Source organism: Ictidomys tridecemlineatus, chromosome 3, assembly GCF_052094955.1.
Source record: "Ictidomys tridecemlineatus isolate mIctTri1 chromosome 3, mIctTri1.hap1, whole genome shotgun sequence".
In the NCBI taxonomy this organism is placed as follows: domain Eukaryota; kingdom Metazoa; phylum Chordata; class Mammalia; order Rodentia; family Sciuridae; genus Ictidomys; species Ictidomys tridecemlineatus.
The window spans coordinates 81001828-81022778 of record NC_135479.1 but is presented as its reverse complement, the minus strand read 5'-3'; the positions used below and the strand labels follow the sequence as shown (position 1 = coordinate 81022778).

The following is a 20951-nucleotide window of genomic DNA, read 5'->3' as shown; positions in this document are numbered from 1 at the left end:
CTGTACCACATTTTGAAATGAGTCGTTTACTCATGCATGTGTTTTCCCTCTTTTCTGACTAGGATGTGAGCTCCTCAGGGTAGGGACCACGTGTGTTGAATTCCCCTCTGCAGCCCATGACCCCAGCACAAGATGTGACACATGTTCATTTGCACAGGGGATATACGGAAGGGATGAAGAGTATTTTTGTAGACCTCAAGAACAAAGGGATCAGCCTTCATCTGCAATCAGGATACTATTCTCCCTCCCTGTGTGCATCCCTCATTTTCTTCCCAAGGATTTATCAAGAACTTCCAGGGCTGGCCATGTAGCTCAGTGGTAGAACAACATGCTTAGCACTGCAAGGCCTTGCGTTCAATCCCCTGCGCCACCAAAGGACACCAGCTTCCAAATGAGGTTATATAATTATCATGATAGTACACTTTCTTATTTCTTCCCGGAATGCACAGACCTTTGTACCTCAAAAAGTCAACTTTCAGAGCACATTGGCTTTTGATTTTTTTTTAGATGAATATGTCTAAAGATGACCTCCCCTAATTCCATTTTTGAAGTGATTGAGCAATGTGTGCATTTCCAAAACATCTACTCTCTTGTAGGCAGCAGTGACTTACCGCGATGGCTTTGATACAATCCAGGTAGGACGTCTTCTTCACACAAGCCATGCGGAGACCATCAGCTGGAAGGACTTTCTTCATGTTGTCACGGAAAGCCACACATTTGTTGGCCTCATGATCTGACACAGCACACCATCTTACAGTTTTCTCGGGGACAGCCAGACATAGCCCTGGGGGTAAGAAGCCAGACCAATAAGGGACCCACTCCCTGTGCCAGGGGGAGACAGCATCATTCTCTGAAGGGCCTTGATGGTCACATGTCCCCAGTCCTGTCTTCATCTCACTCCTATCCATGAACACTGCAGGGAACAGGCTCCCCTGCTTTCTGAGTGGGACCCCAGTAGCTTCCCAGTGTTCTGCTGACCACTCTTTGCTGCCCAGAGGGATGCTGGCAGTCAGTCCACCATCTCCCAATTGCCTGCCTTCTTCTTGCCTCCTTCCCTCACCCCGGCTAGCAGCAAAACATACTCCTGGGAATGCACATAGCATTTTTAGCCACCTCAACCCATTGGCTCAGTACAACTCTGCGAGGCCAGTAGGGGAAGAATTACCACCTTTTAGAAATGAGGGAGCTGGACTCAAAGAACAATGCCCTTTTTTTTTTTTTACTTGTGCATAGACCTTTATTTTATTTATTTATATGTGCTGAGAATTGAACCCAGTGCCTCACACATGCCAGGCAAGTGCACTGCCACTGAGCCCCAGCCCCAGCCCCAGAACATTGCTTTTTTATCCAATGTCAACCCATTTGTTTGTGGCCAAGTCAGGCTTGGAATCCAGGTCTCCAGACACTTGGTCCACTGCTCAGAGCACAAGGGAAGACAAAACTCTTAGTTACTTGGCCTCTTCTTCCTCAGTAGTGGTGGGTTGGTGGTGGGGGGGGAATGCATGAAAAGATCACGAATTTGCCTGTGACGCTCGTCTGCCATTCTTTTTAGTTATAACTAAAAGCTCCATCTATTCAGCAGTCTTCCCTTTTTCCACTGACATCTTCCCCAATTTTCATTTCTCTTTTAGACTGCCATTTAGAAAGCAAGCTGACTCCAGCCACACCCAGAGCTATTAAAATCCATGTGTGTCAGAGATGTCCCTATCCATGAGCTTTGGCTCCACCCCCCAAGCCCTCAGTATTGTCCACCCCCCTGGGTCAACACAGCTAGGCTGACTCGCTGACTCAGGAAGATCCGCAAGACACAAAGCAACAGGGCCACAGCCAACAGTTCTCCAGGATGATAAAAGAAAGGATCATGGGGGAAATGACCGCCCCAACCTACCTGCCTTGCTTCACCTCAGCTTTGGGAATTCACAAGAGGCATCACTATCAGTGGCAAACTCTCCCCAAACCACCTCTCCAGACCTGTCTCCCTACTTCTACAGGGATACTCAGTCCTCAGTCATGTGTGGATCTCACACCCCCTCATGAGGAATTGATAGTTTCAGAGAAGGCAAAAATAACTCCATGTGGAAGCCTACAACTATGTGACAGATGAGTGAGTAGCAAGCCAGGCTTAGTGGCTCACACCTTCATCCCAATGATTTAGGAGGCTGAGGCAGGAGGATCACAAGTTCAAAGCCAACCTCAGCAACTTAGTGAGGACTTGTCTGAAAATGAAAAAATAAAATAAAATGGGTTCAGGATGTGACTCAGTGGTTAAGCACCCCTGGGTTCAATTCCTAGTACCTACCTCCCCCTGCGAAAAAATGAGTGAGCTGGAGGCATAGACATAGGAAGAGGGTCCAACAACCTCAGATTTGGGGGAAGCCATTGGTCACTTGTGGCATTCTCCAACCTTGCCTGGTATCTTTGCATGACCCTCCCAGGCAGGTGTTAGGATTGCCCCTCTCAAAGGTGAAGAGCCTGGCCAGGATGAGGACCCAAGAATTCTGGTTTCCAGTAGCATCCTCTGAACACATGATGGCCCTGCCTCCCTAGTAGGGTATCAACAGCGCCAAGAGCACCCATGGGACATCAGATTATGAAGGGGGGCAATGAGTGATCCAGGGGAAGTTCGAATTCCCTGCCAAGGAGTTTGGACTTGACAAAAGAGGCAGCAGAAAAGCGCCCGGATAAACTGTGCTTAGACGTGCCCTATTTTATTATATTTGATTTACTGGACAGAGGGGGAAGAGGCATTAAGCAGGGTCAGCAGGGTGGCCAGAGGCTCAAGCAGGGTGCAGCAGAAGGAGTGGCAAAGAGGAGGAACGGAAAAGGCACCCGGGCTTCCAGGGTGCAAGGGATGCCTGGGGTGGAGACTCGGTCCTTCCCGCGCAGGCACTCACCCAGGAAGGCACAGGCCAGCAGGGCGCCCACGGAGAGCCTCATCCTCCCGGTGTGGCAAGGAGCGGTGAGCAAAGACCACCTGCTTCTGCGCTGCGTCTCAGCGCCCGGGGCGCCTTTATCCCCAGCGGGGGCCGCAGGGCGGGCGCAATCTTTGACCTCCTGTGTTTGCGCAGCTGGTTGCCCAATCACCCTCACCCATCCCCCTTCCTTTTTCACCCTGATGATCACCTCATTTCCTGAGCTCTGGGACAGTCCCACACAAAAAATGCTGTTTGGAAGGGAACTAAAGTAAAATCCGCTCTTTGTTAGAGTGGCTCGCTCAGTGCCAGGAGCGCGTCTTCAGCAAGCTGGGGCTGGGGTGGCTCTGCTCCAGAATCCAGGGCTGCCAGGGCTAGTGCGTGCCTCCAGGCCCATCAGCTCCGTGCATAGATGGGGACTCAGGCCTGGAGAGGGAAGGGCACTGCCCTGGAACCCCGTCGAGAACCCGGGAAAGGCAGGCAAAACCCTTCCTATAGGGAATGTGGAAAAAAGCGGGGCTCAGGGTAAAGGCAGTCCCTCAGCACCCTTTGCTTCTCAGCCGGTTTCCTGAAAATCTTGCCCCTGGGCTCCCAAAGCCCAGCCTTGTGGCTGAACTCAGGCTCTTGGACTTGAATACTTGCTGCTCTCAAGCTTCCTGTATCACACCTTGGGCTAGGGCCAGTCAGGTGCGAAACAAACCCCCTCTCACAAGAAGCTTCCAGGAATATGGTCAAGACGTTAAGATTCCCAACAACGTGCCATGTTAGCACTAAGAACAACCCCAAGGAATTTGTGATCGGTTCTTAAAGCCTCAGGACAATCCCAGTTTCCCTCCTGCTAAGTAGTCATTAAACTGCTTTAATTGCACATCTTTATCACATGCACACAAAAAATTATTGAATTGGTGCTTTCTGCATATGTATTTTAACTAAAAATTCTGTATATTTCAATCATGAACAAATAGATTTTTTTTTGAGGCAGAGTCTTACTAAGTTGCTAAGGTTCTCCCCTAAGTTTCTGAGGCTAGCCTCAAACTTCTGATCCTCCTGCCTCAAACTCCCAAATTGCTGGGAATTCAGGTATGCACCACCATGCCAGGTCCAAAGAATAGAAATTCATAAAAGAATGGGATAAAGATGAACACACTCATTTTTAAACATCCCTCTGCCTATGCTGCTTTATGTACAGTAAACAGTACCCCAAGGCACAGTATATAGAGAAAGGTCAAAGTTCCTTAGTTAATCATATAATTACTGATTCTGCCTCATTTTAGCTGACAAAGAGCTTATACCAGGCCTAATTGACATGCTACTTTGGCCATTTTGGTTTTGTTCACTTGTGATTGTGTTATCATAATTATCTTCTAATTCCAGTTTCTTTGCAGGAATAGTTTTAAGGCACTTGGGTGTGTTGTGATGGTTGGAGAGTTAAAGCCACATTTTAAAATCTGTACATCCATTTAACTGGGCACATGCGAACCAAAAAGCATGGAAACAAACAAATAAAAAATGTCAAAAACAGGCTGAGTGGCACATATCTGTAATTCCTGCAATGCATGAGGCTCAGTCAGGAGAATGCAAATTCAAGGCCAGCCTCTGCAACTTAAGCAAGACCCTGTGCAATTTAGCAAGACCTTGTCTGAAATTTAAGAAATAAAAAGGACTGGGTTCAATCCCCAGTACCAAAAGAAGGAGGAGGAGGAGGAGGAGGAGGAGGAGGAGGAGGAGGAGGAGGAGGAGGAGGAGGAGGAGGAAAGAAAAAGAGAGGAGAGAGAGAGAGAGAGAGACAGGAGTCAGGGTGCCACAACCATCCAGCACTGGCTTCTCTGGGCCTCCCTTTTGTGAAGTGATCTCCATCTTTCCTAAGAACACCTCAAAGGTTCCACTCAACATGCTACTGACCAACACTCTGACCCAGCTGGGGATTCAAGGCCAATCCCCACATTAAATATGATTGAATGATGATTTGTTAATCTTTTGCAACAATAAATATAACTGTAAATTAGGTTATGTTCTCCCACATCCCCATAGGTTGTCTCCTATAGAAAGGGGTTACATGCACTCCACTTTAGAGACTATTACTTTAGCAGGGGCTTTCCTCACTAATGAGGAAGAGAGGCTACTGCTGTCCTGTCTTACTGCTCCCTGCCTCTCGTATGGGGCCCTTTGAGCTTGAGCCATGAGAAAATAAGACTATTGGCAGGAGGGGCACATTCCCAATGCCATCTGCCGTCAACCCTAGAGGACAGTCTGGATCCATGGAGAGACCCTAAGGCAGGGACATAAAGGCCGGTAAGACTCCAGGGCAGGCCTGGCGGGGAGGGCACCGAGCAAAACAGCATGTATATATTCAGCCAAGATATTGACAGCAGTGAGCATTCAAGGTCTGCCAGGAAGCAGGAAGTGGAGTTGTCAAATGCTGAGCTCATGCCACAAACTCAGGGAAGCTCAGTGCAGGGCATAGACATACAGATGGACAATGATCCCCCACCGCACCCCACCCCAGATCTCTCCTACACTCACTCCTGCAGCTACAGGCTCCCACTTAGCCAGGGCCTCTCAGCAGGTAGCAGCTGTGGCCGGCTGAGCCCTCTCCAGACCAGCCAACCCCAGGTCCTGTCCTCAGTGGGGTCCTCTGCGTCCAAATCCAAGACAGGTGCTGGGAAGGGTGTGCACAGCATCACGGGATGTGGAGGAAGCTTATGTGAGGCATGGGGGACAGAGTTGCCACATCGTCTACTCACACCTGGTACAGAACCTTCATTCCTACTGAAGAGCAGGACAGCAACAGAGTCCTGTGTCTGCCATTCTTCAGAGGGACAGGCAGTGGCAAGGCTGGTTTGGGGGGTGTATATGTGTGTGCTACCTTGATTGCATGGGGTACCACGCCTGTAGAGGGTTGTGGTATAAGAGGTTAACCACACAGTGTTCCATGTCCTTGGTGGCCCATGACACTTGTACCTGTGCTCTTACTTATCTGTTTAATTCTATTTCAGATTTTTCTGGAGTCTGGGCACACATTGTCCCTCTTATGCAGTTTAATGATGGCTGAGACTTGCTGAGAGCTTCACCATGGGCTTACCACAGCCCTCTGACATGGGTGGCTTAGAATTTCCATCTTCCAGATGAGACAGAAATGGAAGACCAGAGAGAATCATGCCTTGTTCCAAAGGTCAGCTGCTGAGCCAGAATGCAAAACCAGGAGGTCTGGTTCTCTGCGGACCTTTCCATCAGGAGCAGGGCTTCTCCCTGGAAGCCAGAACGTAAAGGAGGCCAAAGGTAGGTTCATCTGGGGTCACATTGAGAAAGGGTCAGATGTGGACTGCTAGCCCTGACATCTCTCCAGATACTCGGCCCCCAAGTTCATCCGTCAGAAGGTTTGGTCAATCTGGGGAAGATCTGGGTGCTGGGCTGCAGAATCTGAGACAGGCTCACTGTATTGTGCTCAGCTGGGAGAAAATATATATTTAGCTCCCCTGCATGCCCTGTTCTGGGGCAAGATCTTGAGCTTTTAACTGATGTCCCTACAAGAGGAAATCAGTGCCCTTGTTTTCCGGAAGTGGACGCTACAGAAAAGTAATGATTTCTTGTTCATAGAGCTCTGGGACCAGAACTCACATCTCCTCACCCCACCCTTCCTCAAACCACAGCTTCCTTCTTGATATTGACCTTCTTTTTATTTAGAGAGAACCGAAAAGAAAGAGAGGGAGGGAAGCACTTGAGGGAGAAAGAGAAGGAAATGGAGAGAGAGATTGAGAGAGGAGCCAAAGGGGCTTCCATTTTCTGAACCAACCTGAACATGACCCACCACAAACAAGATAAAACCCTTCCATTCCAACCCGAGGGTTGGCCCTCTTACAGAAATAGCTGAACTCATGTGTACGTGCAGGGGAGTTGGGGCAGCTGCCAAAGAGGGGGTGGGCAGGAAGGCAGTGAGCCTCTGAACCAATATTTGCTATTTACAAAAGTTGCCCAATTTGCACAGAAGCAGAGCAAACAAAGAGCCTCTGTCTGCTTCAAGCCGTCCCCCTCCCCCAGTGTCCTCTGCCCCATACCAGAGCCTTGTCTGATATTCTGGGTCTGGGTCATCATGGGGAGCCTGAGAACCCATGCTCATAAGGTCAACAGGACCGCTGAGTCAGGGGGAGTATGTCAAGGTAGGTGGGAACCAGAACAGGGGCCTCTTAGGAAAATGGCAGCCATTTTTATATGCCATATGACACTCCCCCTCCCCCTTGCTCTCTGTCCTATCTCTCAGAAGTCCTTGGACAATGGAAGATACTCAAGGTTTTCATCCTTTTCGTAACAGAATCCCTAAACATACCCTTCTCATAAAAAATGGTGACCCATGGCCAGGCAGAATGAATTCTATCATTTAAGGAGAAAGAATGATATCAGTCTTACACATATGCATCCAGGGAACAAAAAAAATAGCAACAGTCTCTGACTAATGTTTTAAGCATGGTATGTAGTAGGTATACTTTGAAAGGAAAAAAAATCACCAAAGACAATAGGACGTACGTAAAAATGAGTTTCATGAACACAGAGGCCAAGATCCTATGCAAAAAAATTAGCAAACAGAATCCAGTAAAACTAAACAAGGATAATAAATAATTACCCAATGGGTTTACTTCAGGAGTGCAAACTATCTTTTGAAATATCAATCAGTGTAATTGATTACATAAATACAAAGATGAAGAAAGATGGCATGAGCCTCTCATTCAGCATAGGAACGTTAGTATGGGAATCAGTATAGAAATGTGGCCTGAAAACTTTTTCTTTGAGGTCAAGAACAAGGCCAAAATATCTTCTAGTAGCATTTCTAGTCAACCTGGTAACTGGAGTTTCGTTCCAGTCCACACTGGCAAGAATATGAAATAGCAAGTAAAAGGATTGAAAAGAAAAAAAAAACTCTCATTTTTACAGATGATATGATATGACTGTGTATTATAAAGTTCTCAACTATTTTATATATTAGGATATATGAATTAAGAAATATGGATGCAAGTTAAATATATAAAATCAATTATATTTCTACATATAAAATGGAAAAAATAAAAGATACTGTCTAAAATAGCATAAGAAAAACAAATACCTAGGAATAAATCTATAAAAAGACAAGTAAAACTTTTATGCACCAAATATAAAGTATTATTGAAAAAAAAACCCAAAGAACCCTAAGTAAATGAAAAACTATTTTCTAAATATAGAATGGAAGAACCAATATTGTAAAGATCTGAATTCTTCCCAAATAGATTTATGGATTCAGTGTCGTTCCAAACAAATTCCTAAAGAGTGTTTTATACTTTCTGGTGTACATTAGCAATATATTTCTAAAGTTTATACGAAAATGCAAAGTCTCAAATATACATTTGGTTGGTTACATAGGGTGAAGCATACCAAGATAAGAATAGCATTAATTCAATTTTTCTAACTTTTGTCTGCGTACCAAAATCTGTAGTACGATTGTCAGGTCCATTGAACTCAGGTGTTGATTATGCATAAATTATCTAAATGTGATCTTTAATGTGATATTGGACTAATAGTATAGAGTAACAATTACATAGTCAAATTGGGCATGGTGGCACATGCCTATAATCCTAAGGACTCAGGGGGCTAAGGCAGGAGGATCACAAGACCGGGCCATTCTCAGCAACTTAGTGAACCCTGTCTCAAAATAAAAAAATACAAAAGGACTGGGGATGTGGCTCAGTGGTAAAGCACCCTTGTATTCAATTCCTAGTACCAAAAATATTTTTTAAATTACATAATCAAGTGCATATATATCTACCACAATTAGTCTCCACTCTGTTGTATCATATCGATTTCCTACACTAGGAAGTAAACTAAATTTTTGACTAGCTATAATTTAAAGACCATTTCAGATAGTTCTCCTCTTCCTCCTCATTCTTTTTTATATACCTATGAAAGTTTTCAAACATACACAAATGTGGAGAAAATATTATAATAAACTCCCTTAGACAACTCTCCCCATTTCAACAATTATTAGTATTTTTTCTTTCAACAATTATTAGTATTTTTTGACCTTATTTTATCTATTTTCTCTGCCTTACTTTTCTTTTGGAATGATACTTGTCATATTATTTTTCCCACAAAAGTATGCATTTCTAACATAGAAGTAATGTTTTGCCTAACAATGCTATCATTCTATCAAAATTAAGTTATCCCTTATTACCATCTAATATCTAATCAATATACCAATCCCCAGTTTGTTTGAACAAGTTAAGTTAGATGTTCACAGGGGATACCAAACAAGATCCATCCGTTACATTCGGTGTCTCCTTTAAGTTACTGTAAAACAGTTCCCTGCATTTTATACTATTTACTTGTCAAAGAAACTGGATCTTTGTCCTTTGTAGTTCCCAACATTCTGGATTGGGCTGATCTGTGTCTACATGGTGACTTACCAGGTTATTTCATTTGAACAGCTATTTTATGGAAAGTCCCTCCGTTGGGGTTTTTCTGGTGTTGCCTCATAATTAGATTCAGGTTATGTACTTGGGGCAGCAATAGCAGGGGTCAGCTGCTGTTCTTAGTGTATCATGTTATAAGGGACTCAATGGTGATTTGTCCCAATATTGGTGGTTTCTCTCCCTCCCCCATATTGGTTTTGTTAACTCTTTTCTTGGTGCTGGGGTCTGACAGGTTTTTCCCCTGCAAATTCTGTTTTGCCTTTTTAATTGTTGAGTAGTTTGTGGGGAAGTATGTTGAGAGTATTTAATATTTATTTCCTCATAAGACTTTCACCCACTGACGCTTTAGCATTCATTGATGACTCTTGCCAGAATGAATTGGTACTATGCTGATTGCCAAAGTATATTCTGATTATATCATCCCTTCTACATTTATCAGTTGGCATTCTATAGTAAAGAAGAGTCCCCCTTTTTTCATATATTTACCTCTTAGTTAGCTATCTCAGCATGGATTCTTGGATTCCTATTTCACTCAATAAATTTTAAACCATTACTGTCAGTATTTTCACACTCAGTGGGTACATATCTGGCCAGTGGGAGGCCTTTGAAGCCAGATCCTTTGTAATTTTTACTAGCAATTTGTTTTCTAAGCACTTTGCTCTCTGGCAGAATTCAGGCCTACCTTATGCTTTCCCTGTTGCCAGCTCTGGGATCTCTATTACCGGAAACTCATTCACTAAGGAGGCTATTATCCTTTTACTGGATAATAATATTTAAAAGACAAGTTCTAGCCAGGTGCAGTGGTGCACACCTGTGTGTAATCCCAGCAGCTTGGGAGGCTGAGACAGGAAGATTTTGAGTTCAAAGCCAGCCCCAGCAATGGTGAGGCACAAAGCAACTAAGCACTAAGACTCTGTCTCTAAATAAAATATGAAATAGGACTGGGGATGTGGCTCAGTGGCCGAGTGGCCTTGAGTTCAATCCCTGTTATTCCCCTGCCAAAAAAAGCAAGTTCTAGGTGCCTGATATTCAAGAGTCAATGATGCTAAGACTTTCCAACAGATGGAACTAAGACCTCTGTGTGTGTGTGTGTGTGTGTGTGTGTGTGATGTGTATATACACACCCATCTACCTCTACCTATTTTGGTCTTTTCCTCTCTCTTTTTTTTTTTTTTTTAAAGAGAGAGTGAGAGAGGGGGACAGAGAGAGAGAGAGAGAGAGAGAGAGAGAGAGAGAGAGAGAGAATTTTAACATTTATTTATTTTTTCTTAGTTCTCGGCGGACACAACATCTTTGTTGGTATGTGGTGCTGCTGAGGATCGAACCCGGGCCGCACGCATGCCAGGCGAGCGCGCTACCGCTTGAGCCACATCCCCAGCCCTTTTCCTCTCTCTTCTCCATCTGTCTGTCTGTCAGTTTCTCCCTTCATCCTCCCTCCCTCTCTGGCAACTGTGAATTCACACTGATTCCTCCAACTGAACACCATGGCATACATTCTAGTTTTCTTCCATCCCATAGTTGCAACCCCCTTTTTTAGCAGTGGGAGACTTCGGTCCTCATATTAGCCCTGGCTTTACTTTTGATTTATTTCTCCCTTGCATAAGCAACCTTTTGATCCTCCCGCTGCCTCCTTGGTCTCTCAGGCTGCCCTGCTTCAGCCACCCCAAGGAAAGGAGAAGGGAGAGCATGAATACATGTTTTATAAATATAGAAAGGAAAAGAGAGGAAAGGGTGGAGGAAGGGAAAAGGAAGGGGAATGAAAAGGCTTTTTATCATTTCCTCTGCCCAGTGCTACACAGGGGAGGGACCTGATGGTGTGCAGGATGGAGGGAGAAGGGAACAGAGATGTTCTGCATCCCTCCATGTCATGAAGCCACGGGCTCCTTTTCCTCCATGCAGATATTCTTCTACAAGGAACTAGGAAAGACTAGGGGCTGTTTATCTTCATTTCAAAAGTCAGAGATATCCACTTTGTAATCCTTTCTTGTTATCCTTTCAGCCTGATGTTCAGCTGAACCCAGCCATACCTGACCTGAAGGCCAACAGAGGACACTGACCCTGGGCCTGAGTGGACTCTGTGAAGTCCTATGTGTGAAGGAACAAAAGTCCTGACCAAAGGCAGGCATGCAGGAATGCTGGTGCTCTCGGACATGCTGTTTACAGGACACTTGGACCGGCCTGCAAAAGACAGGATGAGAGTTCAGGGCCAGGGGCTCAGTTTAGTGCTCCACGGCAGGGCAGGTCCAGGCAGCATTGTGAAATAAGCAACATCTGTCCCAGGAGCTTCTTCAGGCCCTGACTCCAGAGGCCTCTCTCCCAGGAGACAAAGTAGGATTCTAGGGAATGGACAGGAGGACAGGGGAATTTTGAGAGCCATTTATAAAGTAGACCTGGACACAGGATGTCAAAGAGTCTGGATTTTTAAAGTAAAGCTGGAAGAGTTCACTACAGGTAGAAGAGTTCACTGCCAGAAGCGGACTCAATTCCAGATATGAATTTGGAGACCATCTGCACATGCAAAACAGAAATGCAGCGCCCAGAAGAGGAGCTCCCTCTGCAAAACCTGAGACAAGAGGAAGTCATGCTCCCAGCTCTTCCTGAATGAAGACACCACTAAAGTTGGAGTGATTTGGTCATTTGCTCCTATCCTTACAGACTTCCAGGTTGGATAGTGAATTAGGCAAGTGATTAAGCTCTCAGTGCCTCAGTTTTTGCATCTAGAAATTGGGAATCACAATGCCTCCTTCATAGAGTTATTGTGAGATCAAAATTAGGAACTAAAGTCAGTCACCTTGTGCAGAACCCAGCACGTTATTAGCCTCTTTCTTTCTTTTTTTTTTTTTTTTTACCTGTGATTTGCTCTTTATCTTCTCCCTCTGAGTCTCTTTGAGTCCTCCTAAGCTCAGCCCCTCAAGTCCCACCATATCAAGGATCCCTTCAAGTGTGCTGACTGCTAGATCTTAGACAATACACCCTAGAGGATACAGCAGACAGGTCCTGGCAGTGTTTTGCTCTGTATGTCAGTTACCTGTGCCCTCCTTCTAGTCACTTGTGCATTCTTGAGGACCAGGCTGGTCTGGTATTAATTCTGGTCTATAGACTAAGGGAATAATCTTAATTATTAAAATAAAATGGGCATAAGAAATCAAGATGGGGCTTGAATCTCTGGCTACTTAGGGTCTGCATGATGTCGGGCAAGTTACTTATCTGGGCTCCATTTCCCCAGGCTCTGTTTTCTCTCTAGTAATAGGAAGACAAGTACCTCCCCTGTCATTATGAAGACTACTGGCTTTACTATTAAAGTGCTGGCTCTGTTGGACACTGATTGATGGTAATGAGTACTATCATTGTTGCAGAACTCCCAGCACAGACAACATTTTTCATGCACATTCAGGGGACAAAGGAAGCATCTCTGTGTGCCTTCATTATGTCCCTCCTTTGCTATTGTTCCCTTTAGCAAAACACACCCTTAAGAGACCATCTAGCACAGCACTTCATTTTACAGGTTATAAAAACTGAGCCTACCCAGTGAACATAACGGGTAGACTGCTCAGCAGGGCAGAAGACACTGGGACCTAGGACTTGAGGCTCAATGACCTGAGCTGTCCCAACCACCTTATGACACACTTTCCTGGAAAGTGCAATTCATATTTTCTTCCAAGTTTATTTCAGAATTTTACTTCTCATTGCTTTCTTTCATTGAGAGAAGTCAAGACTCCAGATCATCAGATGGACACACAGAGGACTGGCTAAGCATGAGCACACAGACCGAGAGGACTGGGCAAGCTGAGCAGAGTCCAGTGTTCCCGGGGCCAAAGCAAACAGAACGCTGATCTCTCTGCTGCCCCCAGAGCCAATGCCAGTGTTTAATGTCCCTGCTCCTCATGGAAAGAGAAGAACAAAGTCTACCTGGTTTCTCAGCTGTCCAAAGTAACCCTTTGGCCTCTGCAGATTTACAGGTTTACAAACAATGTCAACTGTTGGTTTCTGCAGTTGAATGATCTTACCCTTTTACTTGTTCTAAGTATTGCTCATTTATGTAAATATATCCAGCTTGTCTATAGGTGTCATTGACAAGACTTACCAGCTCCACAGGGAGCAACTGCCCCCAAACAATTAACAAACCCCCATCCCTATCTTTCTTCTCCCTGGGAAAGGAAGTGAGAGATCTCAGAATGCAAAACTGTGTGTGTGTGTGTGTGTGTGTGTGTGTGTGTGTGTGTGTGTGTGTGTTATTAAAGTGAGAGTCCCTAGCTTTTATTAATCCTTAGTGGGGCCCATTGGTACTGTAAATATGTTGAAATCTCTGGCCATCTTTCCATGTTCTTAGAATTGGGAGGAAGTAGAGTTGAGGTACTTGACAGCAATCTCCCAGTGCCAGTGAAAGACCCCCGTGGACCCAAACCTTCCGCTCTAGGTAACTTAGGACTGCAGGTTTGGCCCTCCTGGTGGAGGAAACTGGTAGCCAAAACTCAAGCTCTTTAGAGCCAACCGTAACTAAGCCTCTGAGCAATAAAGCCTGAGGATTTTATAGCAGGTAAAACTTTAGAGGAGAATCTTCCAGAAGCCCCAGCATAAAGGATAGGCATGTCCATGGCTTCCTGGGGGCATACTGCAAGGAGCCTATGCAGGACCAGATGTGAAAATGTCATTCCCACAAGGAGTGAGACCTCAGCCTCTAGCTACTCCTGGGGGAGAAGCTCCCTGATCCACCGACCCTTCCTGCTGCCTCTCTCTGGGGACTGTATTCTGGACGGAAGAGAGGGACTGTCCCCACAGGCTTGACTGAGTTCTTTGGGCCTGACAGTTAATAACTGAGAGAGAAAACTGGCAGCTCATTGAATAGACAAGCATCTTGAGTCTGGAGGAGCTGGGGGCACTTTCTGTGAGGCTTATTTTGGAGCCATCGTTTCCTTCCATTCCACCAGGGAAACCAGTTGGAAACTCCATCTCCTCAAAGCTAAAGATGCCCATTTTTTTCTGAGTTGTAATCCAGTTTTCTGGCCTTTTTCAGGCGAATTCCCAGGTCTGTTTATAAGAATGTTTTTTTTTTTTTTTTTTTTTTTTTTGTACTTGAAGGCAATATGTATAAAGTTAAAATTGTTGGCTTTGAAGGGAAGATGCTTGGATTGAAATTGAGCATAAAAGGCTCCTAGCAAGACATCACCTTCCATTCCTGACAACTAGTATTGGAGTAACACTCTTTTCATAAAATGAATAGAAAGTTAGACAAACACATTAAACCACTGCTTTTGGATATTTGAAAGTACCAAGTTGTGATTTTTTTAGAGGAGACCAATGATGTGAATCCTACAATCTCACTCACTTCCTGCCTTGAAGCACTCTTTCAGAACACAGCACAAGGGCAGGTAAACCATGCAGAATAGGATGGTCTTGCCGAACTGTGGGGACAGAGATGAGGAGTAGAGAACAGGGAACCAGAATTCACATGACACTGTACTGAAGAGAAGTGAAATATGCAGAAAAAGTTATCCTGAGATCTTTATAGTTTGAGACCAGACAATGAGCAACTTCTGGGGAAAGAGTGACTATTGGGGAAAGATATATTGAACATCTTTTGGAACTCTCCAGAGTGGGGAGAGAAATGAGATTTGCCCAGTAGCAGTAGGAAGACTTCATTGAACACATACAGAATTCAGGGGAAAACTCAGATGTTAGGAGTAAAGATAAATTAGCCCTAGAGGAAAGTTTATATTCACTCTAACAAAAACCTTCATATACAACTTGAAAGCATTGAACTGATTTGCAAATATATTAACTTTTCAGGAAAAAAAGAACTCCCCTCATTCTCTTTTAAAGAAGGCAGCAGAATCCAGACACTTAACAACGTAACAATCACAAAGTACAGCAACAAATAAAGAATTATCAGTCATACAAAATCAGAAAAATGTAGCCTATATTCTGGAGGGAAAATAGTCATAAGGAACAGATCCCAATAAGATAGAGATAATAAAATTAATAGAGAAAAATTTCAAGTATTTACTTAGAAATTTAGAGGAATCAATGAATAAGATAAGGGTAGAAATGGAAGATGAGCCAAAGAATCAAATGAATCTTCTAGTGTAAAAAATAAATTTTTTTTTAAATTACTGGATGAATTGATCAACAGCTTAGACTCTAAAAAAGAAAAGATCAATGAACCCAAATACAGGGCAATAGAAACTACTCCATAGCAAAGAGAAAGGGAGAGACAGAGAGAGAGACACACACACAAGTGTCACAATGGGCAAAAGGTGTGACTTATGCAGTTGAGAGTGAGAAATAAAGAATGTCCACATGCATCTGCCCTTTTTAATGTTTTATTTACTCAAATCACTTAATACAATTTCACTCTATAGGTTCTTAATCAAGGGATGATAATCTTTAATGCTGGGCATTGCAATAGAAATAATCAATTCAAAGCAAACAATTCTAAGTTAATTCTCAGCACTGCAAACACACCTAATCATGACAGACCTATTGCAGACATTTCCTCTGCATGCTAAGCTTAAGTGGTAGATTTAAAGTCTTAAGTGTTAGATCTTAAGTCCAGCAGATGCACACTTAGTCAGACCACAGCAACCAGGTCAGGATCCGATAGAGGCTTCTCCTGGGGTGGAGTTGATAGCTGGCTGCGGAGGCGGTCATAAGGAGAAGTCCTTTTCTCACCAGAGTCACGAGGTGCTATAGAGTTTGAGAGCAGTGAGAACAACACAGAGGATCAGGCAGATGAGAAGAGTTGGGATGTCAGTCCAGGTCCTCATCAGGCTCTCAGCATGAGGGCATTTCTATCTGCTGGCTGAATGTCTGTTCATTTGCTCCATTATTTATACCAAATTTGGGGGCTTTTGACACCCGCTTTCGGACCCTATCAGCTACCACTGGGTCTCTCAGTAACATCATTTATCTGGTGGTGGTCCCCACCCTGGTTTTCTTGCCTTCCCCCCTTATGGGGCCAGGGCAACATGCTAGAGACTTCACTCTGAGTTTATCCAGATGGGGAGAAGTGACTTGTTTTTGTCTGAGGGCCATACTGGAGGGCTCTGTTAGGTGTGCCTGATAAGACTGTAGGTTCCAAACTGGAGTTTTAAACTGGAGTCGCTTAGGCTCAGGCCTAAGGCCATTCTTACAACAAGGCCTCTGTGACCAGTGGAGTGATACCAAGTTAGTTAACAAATCAATTTGTAGAACCCTAGAAAGAGTATAAAATAGTACATGAAGAAATAATGGCCAAAATTTTTCTACAATTGACAAAAACTACAAACTCACAGATCTAAAAAGTTCCACAAATCTGAAACAAATAATCACAAAGAAAATTACATAAGTGTCGAAACAGACAAAAGATGTGACTTATGCAGTCGAGGGAGAGAAATAAAGAATGTCCACATGCCTCATATTATTGAAAACCACTGATAAAAAGGAAAAATGTCTTAAAAGCAGCCAGAGGAAAAAGAGACATTAAAAACAAGAAAACAAAGATAACTAACTGCTGGCTTCTTATCTAAAACAATACAAACCAAAAGGCAATAGAAAGACATCATTAAAGTACTGCAAAAAAGAAAATAAATATGTTAACCTAGAACTGTAAACTCACACAAAATATCCTTCAACAATGCAGACAAAATGAAACCTTTTCTTCTGATGTACAAAAACTGAAGGGATTTGTTGTCAGAAAAACTGAACTTTTACAAAAAAGAAAAAAAAATTAAGAGACGTTGTTCAGGCTGAAAACAAAGAATTCAAATGGAAGTTCAAATCTCCCCCAAAGACCTGGGAATATGGTATCAGTGGTACCAGCATAGTTTAAAATTTTTCTCTGAATCTATGTTTGAAAAAGAAAGGAAGAAAGATCAATTAAGTAGCAAAAACAGAAGCCCACAGACAACATGTGCAATAACACTAGGTAGAAAGTTATCATCATAAACTCCATAATAAAAGTGGGTAGAGAAAAATCACCATGACTTACTTGCAATTGGTATCCATGCAGAGAAAAGGAAGAAGAGGGAAACATATAAAGAATGTAAAAAGAGGATACCCCCAATGTGGAAAGCAGTTTTATTAGAAAAATATTGACAGACCAATCTGAGATTAACAGATGAAATTAGGAAGATTTTACTTTCTATAACCATAAGACACAATGAAAAGGTCTAAAGGGTATGGAACAATGTAGAACAGGAGACGCTGCTGGAAGTGCAACCCAAAGCAGAAAGGAACAACAGAGGTAAAGGAGATACGTCTTGCCAGCCCAAAGTGAATGAAATCAAGGAACCCTGGAAAGCATGCTGCTGAGTTTTTGAATGAACATTGCACAGAACAAGCTTTGTGTAGTTAGAAAGTTATTCTTGAAAACAGCCTTATTCTAAAAGTTCAGAAAACCTAATTTTACCTAAGATTGATCAATAGAAGTCACCAAAGTCAAATCCCATAGAAAATCATTATGAGAAAAAAAAATAAAGAAGCAAAACAAGATCTCTACATATGATGAGAGTATGTGGCAAAGACATGCCCACAAAATAGCGATCATCTGTGACCTGTGTGAAGGTATACAGAAAGCCAAAATGGTAAAGATGTGAGTAAAAGTTTTAAATCTCTTCCTCCGTTAGAAATTCTATAAAGATAATTTACTTCTTTTCATTTCTAAGGAATAAAGTTTTACTGAGCTCACAGTTCAGGAGGCTTGGCCACCCAAGGACATGGCAGGAGCATGTGGTCAGCCAAAGAGAGCGTACTTGCTGCATAAGACAGAATAAGCAAGCCACACACAGAGCTCACCTTTATGACAAAGGCACTCCTTCAGGAACCCATGAATCCGTGGATTTCAGATGAGATCCATTTATGACCCAATCAAAAGATCCCACCTTTCAAAGACCATTACGTATGATTATGAGGACTAAGCTTTCAGCACCTGGAAGTCATTCAAACCATAGCAGAGCTGATATGCTCAACCTGGCTAGACACTGCCCAGTCCCATCCCCAAATACTTCAGCTAGGAGGGCACCAACCCTGGTGATTTCACCCCAGAAGATCTGACCCAATAGAATCCCATTCCTTAGAAATCCTAAAGCATCAGTAACACTCTGGTCCTATTACCTCCTCTTTTTGCCTTGCTCCTTTCTTTCAATTGGCTGTTCTTCTGTGTTCTCATTAGCCCAGAGGTCAGTGATCTGACAAAGGCACACGGTCATTGGTTATTTCAATCATTTTCTTTCTGGGACCACTCATATTTACAAGGAATGACTGGAAGGGGGCCAGACCTATGCTAAGGAAGGATTCCAATCTCCAGGCAGGATTTCAGATATCCATGAGGGCAATGTTTGCACCTTGGGTCCTTCCTGGATCTCCAGCATTAACATATCATTCTGTCACAGCCATGAGCACGTTCCTTGCTACTGAGAAAAGAGTCTTTTGATAGCCTTTAAATGAGAATTTACTTCTCAATTTAAAAACAATAAAAAACATATTCCAGCACATGTAGAAGTATAATGTATGATAATAAAAGAACGAAGGAGAAAAAGGGGAATCATTGGAGCTCCCTAGTCATCTTCTATTGATTCAAAAGCTGATTGTGTGACTTTCTTTTCAACTCTGCATTGATTAACATCACTTTAGTAGCTTAAAATCATTCATGATAGGTGTATTAACTCCACTAAACTGGCAATGCTAAAAAATCAGGGTTTTTTTTGTTTGGTTTTGTTTTTTTACCTTGAAGATCTGGTTAAAAGTTTACCAGCACATCACTGAGGAGCATGATGTACAATTAATTAAAGTGTTTTATACTATATGCCAAATAATATAATATTATTTCAATCTTGTGTTAAGCTAAAGATGCATAATGCAAACCTTGAAGAAGGTGTTTAAAAAAAAAACAATAAATAGCAACAGAGAAGAGACATCTATGAGTGTTTCACAATAAGGAAATCAATTCATCAGAAGGCATATGTCCTAAATGTGTATGTACCTGACAGTCTTAAAACATAGGAAGAGCTACAGGATGAAATAACCAAATCCACACTTACACTTAGGGATTATAATCCTCTTCTCTTAGTAATTAATGCAATAAACAGAAAGTGCATTACAATGTAAGGTTTGCATAATAGCAGAAACCAAGTTGACCTAATTGTTTCTTATAAACAGCATTAGGCCCAACAATTATGACACAGGCTATTTTTTCAAGTATGCAAGGAACATCTATGAAGATAAACTATATGCTGGCCATAAAAAAAAGTTCACTACATTCAGACCATGAGGAGATTAAAATAGAAATCAATAACGAAATCGTATCTGGTAAAATCGTCAAATATCTGGAAATTTCAATATAAGTTTTAAGAAATGAACATGTCAAAGATAAACCTTTGGAGAATTAGAATTTTTTGACCCAAATGATAATGAAAATACATCATACCAAAATTTGTGGGAAATTTCTCATTTTAAATGTTTGTATGAGAAAAGAAGAATGGTGTGTATAACTGATCCAATTTTATACCTTAAGAATCTAAGAAAAAGGCAGATTAAAAGAAAAGAGACCAGAAGGAACAAAACATAAAATGAAATAGAATATAGACAAGTGGTGAAAAAAGCCAAAAATTTGTTCCTTGATTCAACTGAACTGATAGAGTAACTAGACTGATTGAGTAAAGAGAAAATGGAAATTTCTGGCATTAGAAAGAAAGGGTAGCACTATACATCCTATAAAGAACAAAAGAGCAATACAGAACAACTTTGTGGCAAAAATCAACAACTTAGATGAAGTAGAGACTTTCTGTTGAACCCTGATGCAAAGAAAAGACCACAAACTCCAATTTGAAATCAAATTAAAGCAAGCTTGTATTTGCATACACAAAGAGAGCTGATCAAGCAGCTGTCTCTCCTAACACAGGCTAGAGATCAGCACCCCAGCCTCCAGGAACAAGGTTTTATAGCACAAAAAGTTGCAAGGGGAGGTGTCTTGAGAACGTACAGCGAACAGGATTTTGACAAGCATCATTTAGGTTAATGATCTAAATGGCTTAACATTTCAAGGTAGGGAATAAATTTAGATCCCCCAACATCAGAATTTTTGAGGTGCCACTGAGGTTTCAGAGAGAGTTGTTATCTGGTGGGGGGAGCCAGGATTTATGAGGCGCCACTAAGGTTTTAGAGAGGGTTGTTATCTGGCCAGGAAGACAGGCATGGGTGAGTTCAAGGCACAGGCAGGAATTCCAAGCAAGTTTAGAAATCACGATAATTTATAGTAAAACAGAAATTAACTTATCATGACTTTGTGATGAGATGGCTTCCAATCTTAAAATGGATTCATCACTTTCCTCGAAAAAAATAACAAACAAAAAAACCCAAATATTGCAACTCTAGATTTTTACTTATTCTTTCTAAAGCCCTTTAGATTTTACTGATTCTTTCTAGCCCTAAAGCCCTTTTTCTGTGTCCTATTCATGTTTTCCTTTTTATCCTTGGGCATGTTTATAGCAACTGTTAAAAGTGCATTGTCTGAATATCACATCTCTGTGATTTCTAGGTATACTTGTATTGACTGATTTTGCCTCTGACTTGGTCACATTTTACTGCTTCTTTTGCATGTCTGATAATGTTTCCATTTGATACTGGACAT

At 42.6% G+C, this 20951-nt stretch overlaps 1 protein-coding gene and 1 long non-coding RNA gene across 2 annotated transcripts in view; one reads left to right on the top strand and one right to left on the bottom strand.

Moving 5' to 3' along the window:
- The window catches only part of LOC101970831 (serotransferrin), a 29666-nt gene extending 26616 nt beyond the window's left edge, over positions 1–3050 (bottom strand). Inside the window, exons 1-2 of the mRNA XM_005327026.4 lie at positions 2895–3050; positions 612–784 (exon numbers count right to left, since the gene is read on the bottom strand). Of these exons, the coding sequence (XP_005327083.1) occupies positions 612–784; positions 2895–2937 (216 nt within the window). The 5' untranslated portion in view covers positions 2938–3050. The remainder of the gene's footprint in view (positions 1–611; positions 785–2894) is intronic.
- Positions 3051–4699: 1649 nt separating this feature from the next.
- On the top strand, positions 4700–12671 carry LOC110598334 (uncharacterized). The gene is made up of 3 exons (XR_002484144.3): positions 4700–5204; positions 5909–6191; positions 11346–12671. It is a non-coding gene; the product is annotated as an uncharacterized LOC110598334 (long non-coding RNA).
- The last annotated feature ends 8280 nt before the right edge of the window (positions 12672–20951 follow it).